Genomic DNA, 25,803 nt, shown 5'->3' with positions numbered 1-25,803 from the left:
TAAAGTATATGAATGAATGAATGGAATATTATTATTCTATAAGAAACAATCAGCAGCATGATTTTAGAGAGGCCTAGAGAGACTTACATGAACTGGTGCTAAGTGAAATGAGAAGAACTAGGAGATCATTATACATGGCAACAAGATTATATGATGATCAATTCTGATGGATGTGATTCTTTTTCACCAATGAGGTGATTCAGACCAGTTCCAATAGACTTGAATGGAAAGAGCCATCTGCAAGAGAACTGTGAGAACTGAATGTTAATCATAACATAGTATTTTTTCCTTTTTTGTTGTTTACTTATTTTTTGTTTTCTTTCTTTTTGTTCCTTTTTGATCTAATTTTTCTTGTGCAGCATAAATGTGGAAATATGCATAGAAGAATTGTACATGTTTAACATATATTGATTGGATTGCTTGCTGTCTAGGGAAGGGGATGGGGGAAAGGGAAGGAGAAAAATCTGGAACATAAGGTTTTGCAAGGAGTGAAGTTGAAAACTATCTTTGCATGTATTTTGAAAATAAAATCTATTATTAAAAAATTTTAAAAAGAAAGTGTAAAAAAAAAGGGGGGGGGAGGGGCAGATGTTCACCTTTCCAGGCTTACCACATTACCTGGTTGTGCTAGTGTTGTATATAATTCCATTGGCCAGTGTCACTCAGGAGTTACTATAGGATTCTTCTTTTTATCCTTGTGATCTGCAGAGTCATCTCAGGTATTAATTGAAAGCTGACAAAAGAAGGGGACAGTAGAAGCAAATGTATTGTGTGCACTAACTAATAGCTTCTGTGGCTGCCCAATAACACAATCAGTATCTTGATAAAGCTATCTAAGTGATAGGGAACAAGAAGAGAGTTTCTTATAGATCAAAAGATTTCTACCACACAGCAGTAGCAACAATACAATATTTTGAATTCCCTTGTGATGCTGCTCTCTGAATCTTCCTTCTCTGTTCCTTTCATAGTCACTGTGGGTTGTTCCTAGGTGATTTTTAACTGATTCTTATGGTATAATAGCATGAGCTTTGAATCAATAGTCAAAAGGGCTAACTTCAGACTACTATTTAGCATATGTGTAATCCCTACTGTTATCTACTAGCCAAGACATTTAACTCTTTGGGCTTCATCAGTGTGAAGGTTTTCTGGAGGCAGCCTTAGTCTCAGTTGAAATAAATAATTACTCCAAAATGCAGCCAGCTGGTAAAAATGCAAACGTTTATTTCTCCTTCCAAATTAGCCCGGTTAGTTGAGAGACCTATCTCTCTGCTTGAGCACTTGCAGCTTTGTCCTTGGTTTCTGCCTCTGCTTTCTTCAGCCTCCAGCCAGCACCAAGTTGAAAGATGCAATGAATCTCTTGCCTCGAAGATAGGGCTTGTAGGTTCTAAGAGCTCTCTCTGACTCCAAATAAAACTCTTGAGCTCCCAGAGTTTCTAGTAACCCCTTAAGTAACTAACTCAAGTAAATACCTCAAGTAAGTACCTCCAGTCAGTCCCCAAGCTCCAAGAGCTCCCTCTGTATATGTGATCTCCCAAAGGTTAACTCCACTTTCTGGAGGGAGAGGGATTCTGGGTTATCTCCCAGAGTGCAAAACCCTAACCCTGAACTCTCCCAAACGTGTGAGTATTTATTGGGTACTTAGATACTTATGAGCTCTCTAAATGTGTGAACACAATCATTGTTCTATCAGTTCCACTTAGTACCTTCTTTCAAGTTCTGGCCCAAAATATCTCTTTCTAAGATCAATCAATCACACTGAACCATGCCAAACCAGATAACTATTGTCTCTATCAACTCCAATGTCTTAACACTTTGTAAAGATTCCAACACATTAGCTCCTTAAGAATCTGTTCTTATTGTGCTCCAAGGCCCCTTCTAGCTAGACAGCTAGACCTGAAGACAGCTCAGGAAAGATGATTGTTTAATTTTCAGTATGAGAATTTATACCTTATACCTCACGGGGGCAGTAAGGTGGCACAGTGAATAGAGTACTAGCCTGGAATCAGTAAAACCCATCTTTCTGAGTTCAAATCTGGCCTCAGACTAGCTTTGTGACCCTCCGCAAATCACATGCCTCAGTTCTTTATCTGTAAAAATGAGTTGGAGAAAGAAATGGTAAATCACTCTGTATCTTTGCCAAGAAAATCTAAAATGAGGTCAATGAACTGTTGGACATGACTGAACAACATCAGAATTTATACCTTGGAAATCTCAAATGCTACAACTCAAAAAACTTGATTTATCATTTTATTGATTGTATAGAATTAAGAAAGTGATGGCGAAAATGTTAATAATTCAGATTCAGCTTAAAAGTGTACCTATATTATTTTTTTGAGTTCTGATTGTGAAACACTTAACAGCATATCATAGCTATTAGCTCTGAATTTATAGAATCATAGATCTAGAAGGGATCTCATTAGAACTCCAAAAAGATTTGAGAGGCCCTCTCATCCAAATTTCTTATTTTACAGATAAGGGACCTAGGGGAGATTAAAGGGGTTTATTTCAAGGTAACATAGATATTAAGTATTAAGGTAAGATCTGAATCCATATCTTAATCTCTATAATCTATATAATATATTGTGGCTTTTTAAAAGTACACTCAGGATTGAATTTTATATTTTAAAGCAAAAGGATTCTTTCCTTGTTTTGTTGCTTATTATGTGGGTAAGCAAAATGGAGAAAGAAAACAATATTTTGTTCTTCAAATATGGGAAAATATCATTAAAAATATTATTTACATATGTTCCTAAAGTTTATCTTGGGTAAATGGCCACCTGTTGGCAGATAAGCTTTTGTAGTCAGTCTCCACTTTGTAAATGCCCAAATTATATATGCCTTTTCTTTGAAAAGCCCAGTTTGCCACAGGAATATCAGTTTCTATTCCACTACAAGTGAGGAATCTTTTTCTTTTCTCTTCTTTCACTTTCTTCTTTTCTTTCCCTTCTCTCAAGTACTCTTCATCTCCTTCACCATTGCTGTTTCGGAGGATTTCTCTTCTCCTTTTGTAAACCTCAGATTCCCCCATCTACCCTCCTTTTCCTCAGAAGTCTTAGGCAATGAATGGCAAAGTGAAAAAGAACAGGAAGGAGGAAGGAAAGAAAAAAAAAAAGGAAGGAGGAGCATTCTTAATACTAAGGGATAATTTTAATCCCTTTTCTCCAGCCCAGCAACAGAGGTATGGATAGCTTTGAAAACAAAGGAGCTGGAGAGATGAGGAAGGCAGAAAAAAGGGCAAATTTGAAGAATTTTTTATCAATTTCTGATGCATTTATAATTTTTCAATCTGAGATTACAGGTTCACAAATCTAGATATGAACTCAGAGGCCATCTAATCTAAGTTCTTCATTTTACAGCTGATAAACTCAAGTCCTCTGGTTTTAGAGTTTACTCTCCATTGTACCATGTTTATGTTCATACTAATTTGAAATCTGATGTCAAGTGGAAATGGGAGAATGAAATGATTATTTATGTCTTCTAAATTAAAGATTTTAGATGAAATTTATATCTATAATTTAATTTAAATTTACTAAGATATATTTTCTCCTTTTTTTCTAGAACTATTTTTATCCATTGTACTTAGGTAAGTTCAAAATAATCATAATAAAAAATGTTTAGATTTAAATGGGACCTTAGAAGTCATCGAATTCAATTCTAATTTATTCTTTCTAAGAATCTTGTCACCCAAAGAAACTGCTACATTTTTATGTTCTCTATCTGTGTTAGATAGTTACATACATTTGGACTTTAATTTCTCTCTGGCATTTTGGCTTTTTGTGTTAACGTCTCTTCACAATGCATATAACTCCTTGTAATAAATTAGGAGTATGTGTTCAGTATATAATATATGATAAACCACTAGTAATAGACGGCTTTTATCTAATATGAAATAATGGGTCTCTATAATTGAGCAAGGTGGATGAGAAAAAGAGAAGAGTCATAGGTGATTCTGAGGTTTTAAATTTGACAGATTGGCAGGATATTGGTGTCCTCAACACAAACAGCAAAGATTAGAAGAAGAATTTAGGGGCAATGATGAACTCATCAGTTTGGGACATGTTTGAGGTGATAGAGAAACATCCAGCTAGAGCTATCAGCAGGCAACTTGTAATGTGAGACTGGGGTTACAGAGAAAGATTAAGCCTAGATATTTGATTTGGAAGGCATTTGTATAGAAACTGAAACCATGGTAATACCAAATGACAGAGTATTTAAAAAAGAAAAATGAATAGCCCAAAAGAGAGAGAAGAAAGAGCTTTTAAAGGGCTTAAAAACTATAAAATATAAGGTTTATGATGAACTAGCAAATTCTGAGAAAGAATAATCAGACAAGTAGAAGATCCAGAAATAAGTGCTGTCATGAAGGATAAGAAAGCAAAGGGTAAGTAGGAAAAAAGAGTGGTCAAGAGGGTCAAAAAATAGAAAAATAATCAAGGAATGAATGAAAACTTTATTGTTTATGATGTTCCAAAGCACTATGCTTATCATTAGGGTTACAAATACAAAAGGAAGAAAATTTCTGCCTTCAAAGAAGTTTAGAAGGAAAAGACAACATATACAAAGGAGTAGTGGTCCAGGAAGGATCTTTTGGTTTGGATAAATCATCAATTTGGTGAATGTAGCCATAGGGGAGTCAACAGATATGTCCTTTCTAAAGGCCATGGAAGTAATTGATCTGATAATTCTTCAGAGAATAAGAGATGGAAAACAGGGCTGGGATAGAGTGTAGAAAATAGTAAAGCTATGAACAGAATGGATTGTCATTGGATGAGATGTGGAGGGGTATCTGGTTTTAAGGGCAGTGTAGGTATGTATGAGTCATATGTGGTCATGTATCTTTGAGATTCCTTACTTACCCATCAGAAGAGCATGGCCCTAGGATATGTTAGTGGATTAAGTTACCCAGGAAATAATTTCAGAAGGTCTTCTGGTCTAGAAAGAACAATGGCTGTGCAGATGGCAAGATGATGACTTGGCCTGGATGGTGGAATGAGGTGATATTTAAAAGAGGAATAGTGTGCTGTTTCTAGGAGACACAGAAAGAGAAAAATGAAAAAGAGAGGGGAAAAAGCTTTTGTTTTTTACCACAAGTAAACCTGGAGTAATAAGAAAGTCAGTTCAGAGAAAGGAAGTAGTGCTACAGAAGTGAAATCAGTTCAGGGATTTGTTCACAAAAGGAAAAAGCATGCCATATCTATTTCTTATAAAGAAAACAGCTTAGTACTATGTTCTAGGATATCAGCATTAATAGGGTCCTAATAACATTTAAATCTCATAACAAGAAACAACCTGGGGGAAAGGGACTTTGATCCATGATAACAAAATTTTGACGTTACTTACAATTAAATGATCAGAAACATCTTGAGCTTAGCACTTAGCAACAATTCACTTAATGGGAATCTACTAAATAAAAAACTTCATACTTTCCCACCATTTCCCCTCTATTGGTAGCTTAACTGTCATTCAATATTATGTAATGAGGTCTACCCATATGGGTAGAATCTCTTCCCATAATTGGATTTATCTTAAAATTTTGATTTTTAAAGCATGTTTCATGCTTCTTGAATTAGATACATTTAATGAATTAATCAGAAGTTAGATATTAAGTTTCTATTTTACATCAAGCCCTATTCTTTCGCCTAGGGTTTCGTCTCACATTTCTAACTCTATTGAACTTTTCAAAGTAGATATTCCATAAGCATCTCAAAATCATTATGTCCAAGATAATATCCACATGATATCTCTATATATATGTGTAGTATTTTATATATATATATATATATATATATATATATATATAAACATCTTTTCAATTGAAGTTCCAAACTATAAAGGAAAATAGATAGAAAAGAAATACAATTTATAATACTACTCTTATTTATGCGAAATATTTAGGGAATAAGACCCCCCCCAAAAAAAAATAAGAGAGTTTTAACTTAAGGTCTAAACTTTTAAAAAATTTTAACCATTTTTGATGAAAATTTTTCTTAAAAATATAACTCACTTTCTTGTGTTTTTAAAAAGAGATATTGAAAAATAGCTTAAACTTTTCTTCATGGTGTAGGGTGATTATTATGAACATCAGTAACAGCAATAAGTGGTAGCTCACTCCTGATCACTAGGACTATGAAGGTTTAATGCTTACACTAACTGCAGATATTATTATAGTCATTCTATTTTTCAATTAATCCTGGATTATTTTATAATCAAACTGTTTTTTTCCCTATTGTCCTCTCCCCTGTCCCATTAATTGTCACTACTTGATTTGTCATCTTTTAACAGTTTTCTCCTCAACATTGCTTCTTATTAATTATGTAATATTCGAAGAAACTAAGATTGTAAAGAGAATTAGACAGTCAGGCTTATTGAATGAATGAGCTTAACATTATATAAAACTGTTGGTAGGTTCCAAATCAAGGGCAACTCTGTTCCCTTACCTCCTCAGAGATCTTTTTCATTTTTGAGTTCAAATTATGCTTCAAGTAATTAAGACTGCAAGTAATCTGGTAGCATTAAGTGTGGTATTACGTCTAATTCTCCCATTTTTAAATTTCTCTCCCACATACTTTTTATTTTTAGATTGTGGATAGAAATCCCAGGCAATATTGTCTAATTACTGAATGTTGATAATTATTAGAGGCATGCTTTTCTAACTTAGACATAATCTTCATTGTAGGTTCATGTCAAGTAAGTGTTGGATTGTAAACAAATTGTTGTCTTTACAGGTTGCCTTGGTTCTTTCAGAGTTGGGTCATTTGTAGCTGCTCGTCAGTCAACGAATGCCTACACAGATCTAAGGAGTTGTGTCAATGGTAAATATCTGAAATATTTATTTTATTAAACATTGAAGTAAAAATCCTATATGTTAAACTTTATACACAGAAATATAAAAACACAGATAATTTGTTTAAATAATAACAAATCAATATTTAACATTTATAGGTTGACTATAAAAACATAACTAATTTATTTAAATAATAGCAAATAAATATTTACACATTAAAAAATGCACAATAGTATTGTTGCAAAAAAAAAGTAAGGAAAACAAAGTGAAAAAAATATACTTCAATCTGCTTTCAAAGTTCATCAGTTCTTTCTGCAAGTGAATAGTATTTGGAAATGATATGGATCATTGTGTTGATCAAAGTATCTATGTCTTCCACAATTGATTAGTGACTAATGCATAGCAAGGAAGACATTCTCTTGTATATTTTGAACTTTTCACTTAATTACAAATCACATGGTTTTTTAAAATGACATTTTCATATTAAATAGGACAGTTATTTACTAGCCAAGTTTTTAAATCATTTACTTAAAGGATTTTATTCTGTATAGTTTTATTTTGATTGATACTACATAAAAGTATAGGAACTACTTAAGTACCTATATAGAAACATTGTGCGTAGTCAATAATATAGTAGACTTGCCATCATGAGGATCAAGGTTTAAACCCTGAAACTGATAACTTTATGATCACCTACAAATTATTTACCCTCTCTTAATTTCACTTAACTCATCTGAAAAATCCAGATAAAATACATTTAAAACTTGTTCTTTTTTTCTTTTCTTATTGTATTTCTGTTGATAGGATCAATAGCTTTCCAATCATCTAGGTTTGTGATGTGAGGATCTTGATTATTATTTTTTTCTTTCTTTCATTTCCCAGATACAATAGATTGTCAAGCTTTTTTGATTCTGACTCCTCAATAAATTATTTATCAATCATCTCCTTTACATTCTTACTCTAAGAATTTCAGTTAAGAAACAATATGGTTGATGTTAAGATAGACCTGGATTAAAATTTTACTCTTGATACTTAACTAGTGGTGGTTATAAGTAAGTCCCTTAGTTTTTCTTTATCTTAATTTGCCCATCTTTAAAATAAATGTATTACCTTACCCATGGGTTTGAATGAGGCCCAATTGAAATAATCATTGTAAACTGCTCCACAAACCTTAGAATATTATGTCCCAGACATTAATATAACACCCCATTCCCTTGAATTGGGTAATTCTTTAAGGGACAGTTTCATGATGCTGCTCAGAGCCAAGATACTGAGTAAGATGGATACACTTTTGAAGAGTAGCTCAAGAGAAATGGGTTGAATTATGGAAAGGTGAGATTTTGAATGATAAAGAGAAAATCTTACAGCTGCAGATGTGTGGGAAACATATCTCTTAACTTTTAGTGCCTATAACCATAGAAACTAAGAGCAGAATTCTCTAGTGAGATTATTCTCTCTCCTTCTGTTCTTATTTAACTGCAAATAATTTATTTAAACCTTTGGATTCATTGATCTGTTTTAATCTACACAAGTTCTCTGATGTTTGTTTATCATTTACTTTGATATTTGCTAGCTTATTGGTGAGAATAAGTTAAATATTAGCCTCCTTTTAAGGGTAGTCAAGGAAGCTTTTATTTTGAACTCATATCCTTAAAATACAAGATAATGACATGTGGTTGATAGATATAATTCTGGTCATTATATTTCTTGGGGATAGGTGAATGGAGGAACGAGCAACCAGCCATAGCACTTTCCTTGATCTCCACAAAGGTGGAAATTGTTGTCTTTCTTGAAACTAGTAATATATATGTCAACATATAAATATAGATATAGACATAGATATAAATAAATAGATATTGATATATCAGATCAAATATTTACCTATGCCCCCATGGGCTAGTTATCTTTATGTTTGAAAGCTACTAACCATATATAGTTTATATTATTCATATAGTTCAGTTTACCATCTATTTTCTCTTAGATTATTGAAATATTGTTTGTTACTTAGTCATTTGGTCATGTTTGACTCTGTGTGATCCCAAGGACTTTGTATTATGGGGTTTTATTTTTAAAATGTTTTTATTAAAAACTTTTCATTTTCAAAAATACATGCAAAAATAGTTTTAAAAATTCACCCTTGCAAAACCTTGTATTCTAAATTTTTCTCCCTTCTTTCCCCTACCCCTTTCCTAAACAGCAAGTAGTCCAATATAGGTTAAATACATGCAGTTCTTCTAAATATATTTCCACATTTATCATGCTGTACAAAAAAAAAAAATTAGATCAAAAAAGAAAATAAAGAAATAAAAATGCAAGCAAACAATGAGAAAAGGTGAAAATACTATGTTGTGATCCACATTCAGTTTCCATAGCCCTCTTTCTGAATGCAGATGGCTCTCTTTATCACAAGTTTATTGGAAATGGCCTGAATCACTTCATTGTTGAAAAGAGCCAAATATATCACAGTTGATCATCTTGTTATTGCTTATTGTACAATATTCTCTTGGTTTTACACACTTTACATAGCATCAGTTCATGCAAGTCTCTCCAGGTCTTTTTGAAATCATCCTGCTGATCATTGTTTACACAACAATAATGTTCCATTACATTCATATATCATAACTTCTGCTCATTTCAGTTAGCATCAATTCATTTAAGTCTCTCTAGGTCTCTCTAAAATCATCCTGCTCATAGTTTCTTATAGCACAATAATATTCCATAACATTCATATATTATAACTTATTCAGCTATTCTCCAACTAATGGGAATCCATTCAGTTTCCAGTTTCTTGCCACTACAAAAAGGGCTGCCATAAACATTTTTGCACATATGGGTACTTATCCCTTCTTTAAGATCTCTTTGGAATATTGGCTGAGTAGAAACACTGTTGGATCGGATTTCCCGCCAAGATAGTGGAGAGGAGGCACACAGTTGCTTAAGCTCTGCATTTCCTCTCAGAATTCATTTCATGAGAAGCCTCTGAATTAATGCTTGACTGAAAACTCCCCCCCACAAATAATTACCAAGAGAAGATATCCTTGAAATTCACCAGGAAAGGTCTGTTTTTGCTCAAAGGTGAGCATAGTTTTAGATCAGGCACAGGCTGAGGGCAGACAGCAGCTCTGTGGCAGGCAGCTCACAGTCCAGCAGACTGGAGGGGCGTCGGACATTATCTCAGCCGTCTCTGCGGGGAGAGCTTTGCTACAGGATTAGATACTTTGCCTTGGCAGCAAGCCAGCAGACAAGGAGAGAAGCTAAAAACACAAGGGGTGAAGAATACAATCCTGAACAGCTGGAGTTTCTCGGAACCTGGCCACCCCTTCCTCACAGTATCTCGGCACGCTCTCAGAGTCTCAGAGCGCAGGTGCAGCACAGCCATTGCTGTCCTGATAGTGCCTCGCTACTGCCCCCCACAGTCTGTAGAGGAAGCTCGGTAACACCACCCAGCCCCTCCCCCCAAAAAAGCAGATTCCATTTGGTTTTTTTTTCTTTTTTTCTTTGCTAGTTTGTCTTTGATTCTTCTCTGACAAAATGAGGAAAAAATTAAAACGTACCTTAACCACTGACAGATTCTATACAGATAGAGAGCAGACTCTAAACCCGGAGGAGACTAAAAACAGACTGTCTCCAGGTGAATCCCCACAGGAGGAGATCATCTGTTCCTCAGCACAAATGAATCTCATAAAAGAAAATAAAGGCTCTCACAAGAGAGCTAGAAGAAAAATGGGAAAAGGAAAAGGAGGCATGGCAAGAGAGTCTAAAGAAATTATCCCACTCATTTAAAGACAGAGTGGATAAAGAAATCAAATCCTTGAAAAATAGAATTAGTGAACTGGAAACAGAAAATAGCTCACTAAAGAATAAAATGGGCAAAATGGAAAAAAAAATCCATAGAAAAAAACAACTCACTTAAAAACTCAATTGGACAATTAGAAAAAGATAGAAAAAAGTGAGTGAAGAAAATACTTCATTGAAAATCAGAATCGAACAAATGGAATTGAATGACTCAAGGAGACAACAAGAATCAGTCAAGTAAAACCAAAAAAATTAAACAATGGAGAGAAATGTCAAATACCTTCTTGGGAAAACAACAGACTTGGAAAATAGATCTAGGAGGTACAATCTGAGAATCATTGGACTCCCAGAAAAATATGATGAAAAAAAGAGCCTGGACACTATTTTCCAGGAAATTATCAAAGAGAATTGCCTAGAAGTCATAGAAACAGAGGGTAAAATAGACATTGAAAGATACCTACTGAAAGGGATCCTAAAATCAAAACACCAAGAAGTATAGTGGCCAAATGTCAGAAACCTCAAACGAAGGAAAAAATACTGCAAGTGGATAGAAAAAATCAATTCAAATATAGAAGAGCCACACTAAGGATTACCCAGGATCTAGCAGCATGCACATCAAAAGATACAAGGGCCTGGAATATGATATTCTGAAAGGTAAAGGAACTTGGTATGCAACCAAAAATAACTTACCCAGCCAGAATGAGCATCTTTTTCCAGGGAAGAAGATGGACATTCAACAAAATAAGCGAATATCACCTATTTTTGAGGAAAAAACCAGAACTTAACAAAAAGTTTGATCTACAAATATAGAACTCAAGAGAAACCTAAAAAGGCAAAAAGAAATCTTGGGAACTGTATTTCTGCTATAAAGATATATAAAGAATACATGTATACCTTGTTCTAGCAACAAGGTGGAGGTGGAAAGGACATTGTACCAGAAAAAGGGTAAAGTGGGGGTACTATATCTCACAAAGAGGCAAAGGAAACCTATTATATCTGAGAGAAAGAATGGAGAGGAATGAATATAGTGGGTATCTTACTGCCATCAGAATTGGCTTAAAGAGAAAAATTTTAGACATATTCAATTTATGGTGAAACTTCTCCCACCTCATTGAAAAGTGGGAAGGGAAAAGTGAAAATGGACGGAATAAGCTAAGTGGAAGGGAATATGGAAACTGTGAGGAAAAGGAGTAAGATAGGGGGAGGAACTCTAGGGGGGAGGGATACTAAAAAGGGAGGGCTGTGAGAAGCAAGTGGTGCTCACTGGGAAGGGGAGTAGGGGAGAAAGAAGAGAGAAAAGCATAAATAGAGGTTAACAAGATGGCAAGTAATACAGAATTGGTAATTTTAACCATAAATGTGAATGGGGTAAACTCCCCCATAAAGAGGAAGCGGTTAGCAGAATGGATTAAAAGTCAGAATCCTACAATATGTTATTTACAGGAAACATACCCAAATCAGGGAGATACATACAGAATAAAGATAAAAGGTTGGAGCAGAATCTACTATGATTCGGCTGAAGTCAAAAAAGCAGGGGTAGCCATCCTGATCTCAGATCAAGCAAAAGCAAAAATTGATCTAATTAAAAGAGATAAGAAAGGGCACTATATCTTGCTAAAGAGTAGCATAGATAATGAAGCAATATCAATATTAAACATATATGCCCCAAGTGGTGTAGCATCTAAATTCTTAAAAGAGAAATTAAGAGAGCTGCAACAAGAAAAGACAGCAAAACTATAATAGTGGGAGCTCTCACATTGCACTCTCAGAATTAGATAAATCAAACCACAAAATAAATAAGAAAGAAATCAAAGAGGTAAATAAAATACTAGAAAAGTTAGATATGATAGATCTCTGGAGAAAACGAAATGGAGACAGAAAGGAGTATACTTTCTTTTCAGCAGTTCATGGAACCTATACAAAAATTGACCATATATTAATACACAAAAACTTCAAACTGAAATGCAATAAGGCAGAAATAATAAATGCATCCTTTTCAGACCACAGTGCAATTAAAATTACATTCAACAAAAAGCCAGGGGAAAATACACCAAAAATACTTGGAAACTAAATAATCTCATACTAAAGAATGTTGGGTGAAACAGCAAATCATAGACATATTTAATATGTCTTCACCCAAAAAAATGACAATAATGAGACATACTATCTCAAATATGTGGGATGCAACCAAAGCGGTAATAAGGGAAAATTTCATATCTCTAGAGGCCTATTTGCATAAAATAGAGAAAGAGAAGGTCAATGAATTGGTCTTGCAAATAAAAATGCTAGAAAAGGAACAAATTAAAAACCCCCAGTCAAACACTAAACTTGAAATTCTAAAAATAAAAGGAGAGATCAATATAATTGAAAGTAAAAAAAAAAACCTATTGAATTAATTAATAAAACTAAGAGTTGGTCTTATGAAAAAATCAACAAAATAGATAAACCCTTATTAAATCTGATTAAACAAAGGAAAGAGAAAAATCAAATTGTTAGTCTTAAAAATGAAAAGGGAGAACTCGCCACTAACGAAAAGGAAATTAGAGCAATAATTAGGAGTTACTTTGCCCAACTTTATGCCAATAAATTCGACAACTTAAATGAAATGGAAGAATACCTTCAAAAATACAGCTTGCCCAAATTAACAGAGGAAGAAATAAATAGACTAAACAATCCCATTTTAGAAAAAGAAATAGAACAAGCTATTAACTAACTCCCTAAGAAAAAATCCCCAGGACCAGATGGATTTACATGTGAATTCTATGAAACATTTAAAGAACAATTAACTCCAATGCTATATAAACTATTTGAAAAAATAGGGATTGAAGGAGTTCTACCAAATTCCTTTTACAACAGAGACATGGTACTGATACCTAAACCAGGTAGGTTGAAACAGAGAAAGAAAATTATAGACCAATCTTACTAATGAATATTGATGCTAAAATCTTAAATAAAATATTAGCAAAAAGATTACAGAAAATCATTCCTAGGATAATACACTTTGACCAAGTAGGATTTATACCAGGAATGCAGGGCTGGTTCAATATTAGGAAAACTATTAGCCTAATTGACTATATCAATAACCAAATTAACAAATACCATATGATTATCTCAATAGACAAGAAAAAGCATTTATTTATAAAATCCAACATCCATTTGTAATAAAAACACACGAGAGGATAGGAATAAATGGACTATTCCATTCCAAAACTAGTCAGGAGCATATATTTAAAACTGTTAGTAAGCATCATATGTCATGGGGAAAAACTGGAACCTTTCCCAGTAAGATCTGGAGTGAAGCAAGGTTGCCCACTATCACCATTATTATTCAATATTGTATTAGAAACGCTAGCCTCAGCAATAAGAGTTGAGAAAGAGATTAAAGGAATTAGAGCAATGAGGAAACCAAACTATCACTCTTTGCAGATGATATGATGGTATACTTAGAGAACCCCAGAGATTCTACTATTAGATAAATTAGATAAATATTAGATAAAGCTATTAGAAATAATTCATAACTTTAGCAAAGTTGCAGGATACAAAATAAACCCCCATAAATCCTCAGCATTTTTATATATCACTAAGAAAATCCAACAGCTAGAGATACAAAGAAAAATTCCATTCAAAATAACTGTCAACAGCAAAAAATATTTGGGAATCTATCTAACAAAGGAAAGTCAGGAATTATATGAGACAAAATTACAAAAAACTTTCCACACAAATAAAGTCAGATTTAAATAATTGGAAAAATATTAAGTGCTCTTGGATAGGCTGAGCGAATATAATAAAGATGACAATACTCCCTAAACTAATCTATTTATTTAGTGCTATTCCAATCTGAATACCAAGAAAATATTTTAATGATCTAGAAAAAATAACAACAGAATTAATATGGAAGAACAAAAGATCGAGAATCTCAAGGGAATTGAAGAAAAAAACAATCAAATGAAGGTGACCTAGCTGTACCTGATGTAAAACTATATTATAAAACAGCAGTCACAAAAACCATTTGGTATTCACTAAGAAATAGATGAGTTGATCAGTGGAATAGGTTAGGTTCACAAGATAAAATAGTCAACTATAGCAATCTAGTGTTTGACAAACCCAAAGATCCTAACTTTGGGGATAAGAATTCATTATTTGACAAAAACTGCTGGGACAACTGGAAATTAGTATGGCAGAAATTAGGCATGGACCCACACTTAACACCATATACCAAGATAAGATCAAAATGTGCCCATGATTTAGGAATAAGAACGAGATTATAAATAAATTAGATGAACATAGGATAGTTTATTTCTCAGACTTGTGGAGGAGGAAGAAATTTGTGACCAAAGATGAAATAGAGATCATTTCTGATCACAAAATAGAAAATTTTGATTACATTAAATTAAAAAGTCTTTGTACAAACAGAACTAATGCAAACAAGATTAGAAGGGAAGCAACAAACTGGGAAAACATCTTCACAGTTAAACCTTCTGATAAAGACCTCATTTCCAAAATATATAGAGAATTTACTCTAATTTATAAGAAATCAAGCCATTCTCCAATTGATAAATGATCAAAGGATATGAACAGACAGTTTTCAGATGATGAAATTGAAACTATTTCCACTCATATGAAAGAGTGTTCCAAATCACTATTGATCAGAGAAATGCAAATTTCTGAGATACCATTACACACTTGTCAGATTGGCTAAGATGACAGGAAAAAATAATGATCAATTTTTGAGGGGATGTGGGAAAACTGGGACACTGATGCATTGTTGGATGAGTTTTGAACGAATCTAACCATTCTGGAGAGCAATCTGGGATTATGCCCAAAAAGTTATCAAACTATGCATACCCCTTGATCCAGCAATGCTACTACTGGGCTTATATCCCAAAGAGATACTAAAGAAGAGGAAGGGACCTTTATGTGCCAAAATGTTTGTGGCAGCCCTGTTTGTAGTGGCTAGAAACTGGAAAACGAATGGATTCCCATCAATTGGAGAATGGTTGGGTAAATTGTAGTATATGAATGTAATGGAATATTATTGTTCTGTAAGAAATGACCAGCAGGATGAATACAGAGAGACTTGGAGAGACTTACATGAACTGATGCTGAGTGAAGTGAGCAGAACCAGGAGATCATTATATACTTCAACAACGATATTGTATGAGGATGTATTCTGATGGAAGTAGATTTCTTTTACAAAGAAAACTAACTCAGTTTCAATTGATGAATGATGGACAGAAGCAGCTACACTCAAAGAAAGAACACTGGGAAATGAATGTAAACTGTTTGCATTTTTGTTTTTCTTCCTGGGTTATTTCTACCTTCTGAATCCAATTCTCCCTGTGCAATAAGAGAACTGTTAGGTTCTGCACACATATATTGTATCTAGGATATACTGCAACATATTTAACACATATAGGACTGCTTGCCATCTAGGGGAGGGGAGAGAGGGGAAAAATTGGAACAGAAGTGAGTTCAAGGGATAATGTTGTAAAAAAAAATTACCCTGGCATGGATTCTGTCAATAAAAAGTTATAATTATTTTTTTAAAAAAAGAAACACTGCTGGATCAAAAGGTATGCACAGGCTGATAACCCTTTGGATATAGTTTCAAATTGCTCTCTAGAAGAGTTGGATCAGTTTGTGACTTCATCAAAAATGTATTAGTTTTCCCACATCCCCTCCAACATTTACCATTATTTTTTCCTATCATCTTAGCCAATCTGAGATGTATGTATTGATATCTCAGAGTTTTCTTAATTTGCATTTCTCTAATCAAAAGTGATTTAGGGCATTTTTACATATGACTAGAAATGATTTATTTTCTTTGTCTGAAAATTGTATCCTTTGGCCATTTATCTTTTGGAGAATGTTTTGTATTCTTACAAATTTAACTCAGTTTTCTATATTTTGGAAAATGAGGCCTTTATCAGAATTCTTGGATGTAAATTTTTTCCTTGTTTTCTACTACATTCTAATCCTAGCTGCATTAGTTTTGTTTATACAAAATCTTTTTAATTGAATGTAATCAAAATTACCCATTTGGAATTTCATAATGTTCTCTAATTCTTTTTTGGCTATAAAGTCCTTGCTTTCTCCACAGATTTGAGAGATAGACTATCCTAATTTGCTTATAGTATTACCCTTTATATCTAAATAATGAATTCATTTCAACCTTATCTTGGGGTAGGGTGTTAGGTTAGGTTTTTCAATTCTTAGTTTTTGCCATACCATTTTCCAATTGTTCCAGCAATTTTTTTTCAAATAGTGAGTTCTAATGCCATATGTTGGAATCTTTGGGTTTATTAAACATTAGATTACTATAGGCATTTTTATTGTGTCTTGTGAACCTAAACCTATTTCACTGATCACCTACTCTATTTCTTAGTCAACCAACCAAATGGTTTTGATGACTGCTGCTTTACAATATAGTTTTAGATCTAGTACAAGTAGGCCACCCTTGTTTGCATTTTTCATTAATTCCCTTGAAATTCTTGACCTTTTGTTCTTCCAGATGAATTTTGTTATTATTTTTCCTAGGTATATAAAATAAATCTTGGCAGTTTGGTGGTATGGCATTGAATAAGTAGATTAATTTAGGTAGTATTGTTATTTTTATTAACTCGGACTATCCATGAGAACTTGATATTCTATTAGTTGTTTAGCTCTAATATTATTTTTATGGAAAGTGTTTAGTAATTGTGCTTATATAGTTCCTGGCTTTGTCTTGGGTGGAAGACTGCTAAATATTTTATAATCTCCACAGTTATTTTTTAAATGGAATTTTTCTTTCTATCGCTTGCTGCTAGAGTTTGTTGATAAAATATAGAAATGCCAATAACTTATGTGGATTTGTTTTGTATCCTGCAACTTGGCTCAAGTTGTTAATAATGTCTAGTAGTTTTTTAGCGGATTCTCTAGGAAACTCATACCATCATATCATCTGCAGAGAATGCTAAATTTTGTTTTCTCCTTACTTATATTAATTCCTTCAATTTCTTTTTCTTCTCTTATTGCTAAAGCTAACATCTCTAATACAATATTGAATAGTAATAGTGGGCAACTATGTTTCATTCCTCTTCTTTTTGGGAATGCTTTGTTTATCCCCTTTATATACATGACTATTACTGATGGTTTAGATGATACTACTGATCTTTTAAAGAAAAATTCCATTTATTATTATGCTCTCTATTTTTTTTAATAAGAATGCTTGTTTTATTTTATCAAATTTTTTTCTGCATTTGTTGATATAATCATATGATTTCTGTTAGTTTGGTTATTGATAGAGTCAATTATATTAGTAGTTTTCTTAATATTGAACCATCCCTGAAATTTTGATATAAATACCACTTATTGATAATGTATTATCTTGGTGATAAGTTCTACAATCTCTTTGGAAATATTTTTTAAAGATTTTTGCATCACTATTTATTAAGGAAATTGGTCCATAATTTTCTTTCTCTGTTTGAACCCTATCTGATTTAGGGATCAGCACTATTTCTGTATCATAAAAAAAAAAAATTGATAGACCTTCTTCCTCCCCTAATTTTCCAGATAGTTTGCATTCTATTCTAATTGTTCTTTAAAAATTTGTTAGCATTCACTTGTAAATCCATGTAGCCCTGGAGATTTTTCTTAGGGAGTTCATTAATAGTGGGTTCAATTTCTTTTTTCTTAAATGGGACTATTTAAGTAATTTATTTCCTCTTCTATTAATCTGGGCAATCTGTATTTTGTTAAATATTCATCCATTTCACTTGGATTATCAGATTTATTGGCATAAAGTTGGGCAAAATAGCTCCTAATTATTGTTTTAATTTCGCTTCATTGATGTTAAGTTCACCCTTTTCACTTTTGATTCGAGGAATTTGATTTTCTTATTTCCTTTTTCTAATCAAATTAATATTGATTTTATTGTTTTTTCATAAAACCAATTCTTAGCTTTGTTTATTAGTTTAATAATTTTCTTACTTTCAATTTTATTAATCTTTTATTTTTCAGAATTTCAAATTTCAAAGTATTTAATTGGGGGTTCTTTTTGTTCTTTTTCTAGGTTTTTTAGTTGCATGTTGATTTCACTGATTTCTCTCTATATTTTATTCAAGTATCCATCTAGAGATATAAAATTTTCCCTAAGTCTTTGGCTGAATCCCATAAATTTTGGTATGTCTCATTATTGTCATTCTCTTGGATGAAATTACCAGTTGTTTCTGTGGATTGTTATTTTACCCACTAATTTATTTAGGATTATTTTATTTGGTTTCCAATTAATTTTTCATCTATTTTTCACTCATCCTTTATTACATGTAATTTTATTGCATTATGAGCCTGAAAAAGATGCCTTTACTATTTCATCTTTCTGCATTTGATCTTGAGGTTTTTATACCCCAATCCATGGTCAATTTTTGTGTAAATTCCATTTGCTGCTAAAAAACCCACAATTATATTCCTTTCTGACTCCATTCAATTTTCTCCAAATGTCTATCATACTTAACTTTTCTAAAATTCTATCTACCTCTTTAATTTCTTTCTTCTTTATTTTGTGGTCCAATTTATCTAGTTCTGATAGAGAGAGGTTGAGATCCCCCCACTAGTATAGTTTTTTTTCTGTATTTCTTTTTATAACTTTTTTTAACTTCTCTAAGAATTTGGATGTTATACGACTTGGTGCATATATGTTTAATATTGATATTATTTAATTATCTATGGTAACCTTTAGCAAGATGTAGTTTCCTTCCTTATCTTTTTTAATTAGATCTGTTTTTGCTTTTGTTTAATCTGAGATCAGGATTGGTTGCCTTACTATTTTTTTTTCCTTTTGCTGAAGATAATACATTGTGCTCCAGTCTTTTACCTTTACTCAGTTTCTATCTCTACTTCAAATGTGTTTCTTGAAAATAACATATTGTCGGATTTTGGTTTTTAATCCAGTCTGCTCCCTACTTCCATTTTGTGGAAGAGTTTATCCCATTCACAATCACAGTTAAAATTAAGAACTGCATTTCCCATCATCCTTTCCTCTTTCCCCTCCTTCTCCTCTATAGGATGAGATAAATTTCCATATCAATCTAAATGTGTATGATAGTCCCCAAATCCAATCAGATCAAAGTTCAAACAATGCTCATACCCTTCCCCATTTCCCCTCAATTGTAATGGGTCTTTTTTGCCTCTTCACATATTATATTTTACCCCATTTTTCCTCCCTTTTCTCCTTTTTCCATCTCTTGGTAGTCCTCAGTAATTTTGATTGGGGCGCCTTGATATTTGAATAATTTCTTTTTGTTTGATTCCAAGGAGCTTACAGTGTAATGGGAGAGACAAAATGCAAATAATTATATACAAAGGAAGCTATAAGTAGGATAAATAGAAAATAATTAACAAAAGGAAGGCACTAGAATTATGGAAGGTTGGGGAAGGCTTCCTCGTAGATGATAGGATTTTAGTTGGAATGTAAAGGAAGTCAGGGAAGTTGATTAATGGAGTACAGGAGAGAGTTCATTATAAGGATGGGGCCTAGCCAAAGAAAAAGCTGGATGTGTCTTGTTCGTCGAAGTGTAAGGGACAAAAATTATATGGTGGTAAATAAGGTTTAAGAAGATTGGAAAAGTAGAAGGGAACTAGGTTATGAAGGTCTTTGAATACCAAAGAATTTTGTATTTGATCCTGGAGGCAATAAGGAATTACTAAAATTTATGAATTTATTGGATTATAATATGGTGTGGTATGGTAACATAGGATCAGAGCTTTAGGAAGATCACTTAGGTGGTTTAGTGAAGGATTGTTTGGAGTAGAGCAGAAAGATTCACAAGCAGTTTCTTACAATAGTTTAGGCATGAGATGGTGAGGTCCTACACTAGAAAGCACACCATTAGAGAAGAGAAAGGGGGTGCTATGAAAAATATTGAATAGACGAGGTCAAAAGGCCTTGTTAATAGATTGAATAGAATAAAAGGGGGTGAGGTGAGAAATATTGAGCATTCCAGGATGACTCCTTGGAAAATGTTGCCTTCTACATTAATAGGAAAGGTAGGGGAAGGGAAAGTTCCGTAAGGAAATATGAGTTTGATTTTGGACATATTGAGTTTAAAATATCTCCTCAAGCTAAATTCAAGCAAGGATTTGTGTTAGGGATGGAGTCTTAACTTATCAAAATCAAAAGGCAAAAGCAAGATAAAAATTAGTAGAATGGACAAGTTGTTTTCATCTATACAAATATAATTGTTAAGTTTCTGAATTTAAAAAATGGACTGAGAATCTAAGGGAGTCCAGTCTGTTTGAGATATATATGCATAAACTCATAGATTTAGAACTAGAAGGGACTTTGGAAGTCATTGAGTCTACTTTCTAATTTTACAAATGAAATAAAGAGGCACAAAAATATTAAGTGACTTGCCCAGTTCTTGTGACTTGAATGCAGTTCTTCACTCCAATTCTAGTGCCCTATCATATAGTACACTGCTTCTCTTAAGGTTGGCTTAAATGACCTCTAAAATGCTTCTCAACTATGGGATTGTATCCAAAACTTAGTATAATGGAAAGCACATAATGAGCACTTAATAAATTCCCTCTATTTCACTTGGAGTCACTCTTTTTCACATTCACATTCATACACTCAGACTCTCTTTCTCTCTCTCTCGCTCTCTCTGCTGTCTGTCTGTCTGTCTCTCTGTCTCTCTCTCTCACACACACACACAAACACACACACACACACACACACACACACACTCTCTCTCTCTCGCCTCTCTCCATCTTTTTTGTGCTCTTGGATTTTTGAAATAAAGGGACATTCTTGAATATTGAAAAAGTTATGCTATAAGAGTCCTATTTTTAAATTATACTTTAGTGTATGTTAGTAAATATTCTCTTCACCAGCATGGATCACAAACCATCTCTGACTCAGAGTTGCTAAAGTTGAAAAATTAATCAATATATGGCCAGCCTTGTGATGAGCCTTCACAACAGAGCTTGACAGGTTATCAAACATCAGATATAGATATATAATCTTTCATCAAGTCTGTTCTTGAAATCTTCTCAATTTAATATGACAGTTTGAAATAAATTATTAATAAAACTACCATTTGAGGGAGTTTGTTAAAGAGGACAACTATGTCCTTCTATAAGACATTACTTGGACACATTCTCTCATGCAACATAGATCTAGCACAATGTGACAATTCTTTTCATTCATTCTCCACTTAACCCCACCTATGTTGCTGAGAGAAACATTAAGAGATCAAAGGATCATAGATACAGGACTAGAAGAGTCTAGAAATCATTTAGTCTTTCTCATCCTACAAAATGGGGAAAATATCTCAGAGAGAAGTTACTAGATCAAAAGTCACTGAGTTAGTAAGTAATAGAAACAAAATTCAATTTCACTGTATCTGATTCCAAATTCCAAATTCTGTATATATTGCCTCTCTGGTCTGGTTCATTTTTATAAATGCTTTCATTATTACTTATATGGAATAGATTTTCTTGTTCTAATAAAATTCATGGGTCAGGAAACTAATTTCCATTTTTGTGAAAATCTAGTTTTATGAAATAATTATATTTCCAAACTGCATGTTTAGAATTATATTTAATGCTGAGCACTGTGGTTGATAATCACAATCCCAGCCACCCTGGAGTTTGAAGCTAGTAAATCTCTTTAAGTTCAGAAGTTCTGAGCTACAGTTGGCTATATAAGCCAGCTGTACTGAATAAGTCCAGTGTCATATTGATTTTGGGTAGATTTTGGGGGGGTAAAATAGAGATGGTTAAACCTCCTGTGTTGATCAGTAGGGAACTAAGACCAGACAAATGAATAGCCCCCATATCCCAGTCTGAGCTAGGTGTAGATGGGGAGACACAACCTTTTTAAAGTAAAAGATTGTACTTCTGGTGCCATGATGAGAATGAGAGTGAAATTCACTGAAGCCTTTTCAAATTCCCCTCCAAACAACCTTAAAAACTGCCTCAGAATCAATTTAGGACTGGGGAAACAATTTAAGAGCATATCAGGGAAAGTTTATCTTATTATTGGAGGGGAACCTAGGACACAAACAGCAGCAACAGGCCACAAATCAGGATGCTTATAACAGCTTCAGAATCCTGAGGTAATTTACTATCAAGGCCCAATCCCTAGGCAAGTTAACAGTCCCCAGTAGCACTATAAGGCCTCATCCTCAGCACCAGCCACAAGTAATGCCTCAGCCTCATTGCTGGCCAGCAGTGAGACCTTGCCTCCATGACAGGCTAGCAAAAAAGCTCTGGTTCCCATGAAAGTCAATGAGGTGATCATCCCTTTCAGTGCCAGCCAGCAGCTAGGCATTGAGCCCATTGAAAGCCAGTATCAAGGCCCTGAGCTCAGGCACAAAGGCCGAAACAGTGCAAGATCCCAACTCTAACATAAAAATAACAAGTTGCAATATAGGTAGAACAAATGAACAATAATAATAATAATAATTATAGAAAGTTGTTATGTGACAGGGAAGATCAAATGTGTTGCTGATAACTAAACCAGAAGAGCCAAAACAGAAAAGGAAAACGTATAAAGCATTTTCCCTAATGAATATTGATGCAAAAATTTTAAATAAAATACTAGCAAGGAGATTAAGCTATAGAATTTATACAAGGAATTCAGGGAAACAGCATAGTTAACTATAATCAATAGCAAAACCAACAGAAATCATATGATTATATCAACATGTAGAAAAGCTTTTGATAAAATATAGCACCCATTCCTATTAAAAACACTGGAGAGCACAGGAATAAAAATCTAAAACCATCACCAAACATTTTCTGTAATTGAAATAAGCTGGAAGCCTTCCTTCTATAATCAAGGGAGAAAAAAAGATATCCATTATCACTATTTATTATTCAACATTGCAGTAAAAATGTTAGTTATAGCAATGAGAAAAGAAAATGAAATTGAAGGAATTAAAAGAAGCAATGAGGAAGCAAAACTATCACTCTTTGCTGATGATATGATGGTATAGTTAGAGAATCAACTGAAAAACTTCTTAAAATAATTAACAACTTTAGCAGAGTTGCAGGATACAAAATAAATTTGCAGAAATCAGCAGCCTTTCTGTACATTACTAATAAAGGCCATCAACAAGAAATAAAGAAATTCCATTTAAAATAAAGTTAGACATTAAAAAATACTTAGGAGACTACCTGCTAAAAATATGAACACAAATATTTCACACAAATAAAGCCAGATCTAAATAATTATGAAAATATTAATTGGATATGTCTTATGGATATGTCTGAGCCAATATGATAAAAAATGACAATACTACCTAAATTAATTTACTTATTCAGCGCTATACCAAACTACCAAAAGAACTTAGAGAGCTAGGAAAAAAATAATGAAATTCATCTAGAACAACAAAAGGTCAGGTATATCAAGGGAATCAGTGAAAAAAAGTGAAGGAAAGTTGTCTAATTGTACAGATCTCAAACTATGTTGTAAATCAGTAATTATCAAAACACTCTGGTACTGGCTAAGAACTACTGTCAGGAGAATAGATTAGGTACATAATTCTGTATGTAGCAATAACCCTAGTAATGTATTGTTTGGTTAACCTAAATATCCAAAGCTTGGGGATAAAACTATTTAAGAAAAACTACTGGGAAAACTAGAAACAGTATGGCAGAAACTAGGTATAGACCACCATTTCACATTGTATACCAAAAATAAAGACAAAATGGGTAAATGATTTACACATGAAAGATAATACCATAAGCAAATTAGGAGAGCATGTAATAATTTATTTCTCAGACATCTGGATAAGGAAAAAGCAGTAAATTGGCAGAGAAATTAAAGCCTAAAACAGAGGGTACTCTAAAAAACGCCAGAACCTAACAAGATCTGGCTGTAACCACTCAAAGCCAGAAGTGACTCAGGCAGACTGTAACACAGCCCTGCAGCCACATCCTGCAGGTTGGGGCCTTTGTGGGGGCAGTTACAAATCTGCATGGCAAGGGGGCACAAACTGGGGAAGCCTCTAATCTGCACAGAGAGGGGCTCAGCCTGGGGCAATAGAACTTCCCCAGCAGGATTATGCTTCCCAAGGCAGAAACACTTCTGGTCCCTGCAGGGCTATTCACTGCTCAGCTACTAATACCCACAGCCCCAGGACAGGATTTGGCTTGGGATACTGAAACTCTCACTGCTCAGCATCTAGCCCCAGAGCAGGCGTTATCCCACACAGCAGGGGTGGGGGGAAGTGGTTCTTTGCAGGGCACTTTCCCAGCTTGGCCCTGGAGGACTGAGTTACTTCTGGGTGGGGAACTCTTTCCCAGAGCACTCCAGTACCTCGATGCTTTTTGTAGCCATCTGGCAGGACAGCTACCCATCCGTACACCTATCACTACTCCGCAGAGGAATCTGGTAACCTCCTGGCTCTGAAGGCATACCCTACAGGCTTTAAAAAATGAGTAAAAAAAATATAAAGGACGATTGATAGTTTCTATACAGAAAAAGAGCAGCTTTTCAACCCTGAAGAGACTAATAGCAGACAGTCTCCAAACAATTGTTGGTCCCCAATACAAAAGACTCTCCAAGAAGAGACTATAAAAACCTTAAAAGAGAACTAGAAGAAAAATGGGGAAAGGAAAGAGAAGTTATGCAAGAGAGCAACAACTTCCTGAAATGTGAATTGGAAAAGGTAAAAAACTTCCAAGAAGTGCAGGGACACAGAAATTGTGAACTGGAAAAAGAAAACAACTCACTAAAAAAAAAAAAAAAAAAAAAAAAAAAAAAAAAAAAAAAAAATTAGTGAAATGGAAAAAAACTCCATAGAGCAAAACATCTCATTTAAAAACTTAATTGAACATATACAAAAAGAAGTTAAAAAAGCTAATGAAGAAAATAACTCACTAAAATCAGAACTGAAAATTCTGATGTTCATTGAGACATCAAGAATCAGTCAAGCAAAACCAAAAAAATGAAAGATTGGGGAAAAAATGTCAAATATTTACTTGGAAAAACAACAGACCTGGAAAATAGATGTAGGAGAGATAACCTGAGGATCATTGGACTACCTGAAAATTATGATGAAAAAAGAACCTAGATACTATTTTACAGGAAATCATCAAAGAGAACTGCCCAGAAGTAATAGAACTGGAAGGTAAAATAGGCATTGAAAGAATTCATCGAACACCTTCTGAAAAAGACCCTAAAATAAAGATTCTGAAAAATATTGTGGCCAAATTTCAGAATTTTCAGACTAAAGAAA

The 25,803-nt window shown here is 33.7% G+C and overlaps 1 protein-coding gene across 1 annotated transcript in view; it reads left to right on the top strand.

Annotated features, from left to right (window-relative positions):
• Nucleotides 1-25,803, top strand: part of PROS1 (protein S) — a 96,171-nt gene that overhangs the window by 24,479 nt on the left and 45,889 nt on the right. Inside the window, exons 3-4 of the mRNA XM_031958866.1 lie at nt 3,559-3,583; nt 6,726-6,812. Of these exons, the coding sequence (XP_031814726.1) occupies nt 3,559-3,583; nt 6,726-6,812 (112 nt within the window). The remainder of the gene's footprint in view (nt 1-3,558; nt 3,584-6,725; nt 6,813-25,803) is intronic.

The sequence above is a fragment of the Sarcophilus harrisii genome, chromosome 3, assembly GCF_902635505.1.
Source record: "Sarcophilus harrisii chromosome 3, mSarHar1.11, whole genome shotgun sequence".
Taxonomy (NCBI): domain Eukaryota; kingdom Metazoa; phylum Chordata; class Mammalia; order Dasyuromorphia; family Dasyuridae; genus Sarcophilus; species Sarcophilus harrisii.
The sequence above is the reverse complement of the archived record's forward strand: the minus strand, read 5'-3'. Positions and strand labels throughout refer to the sequence as shown.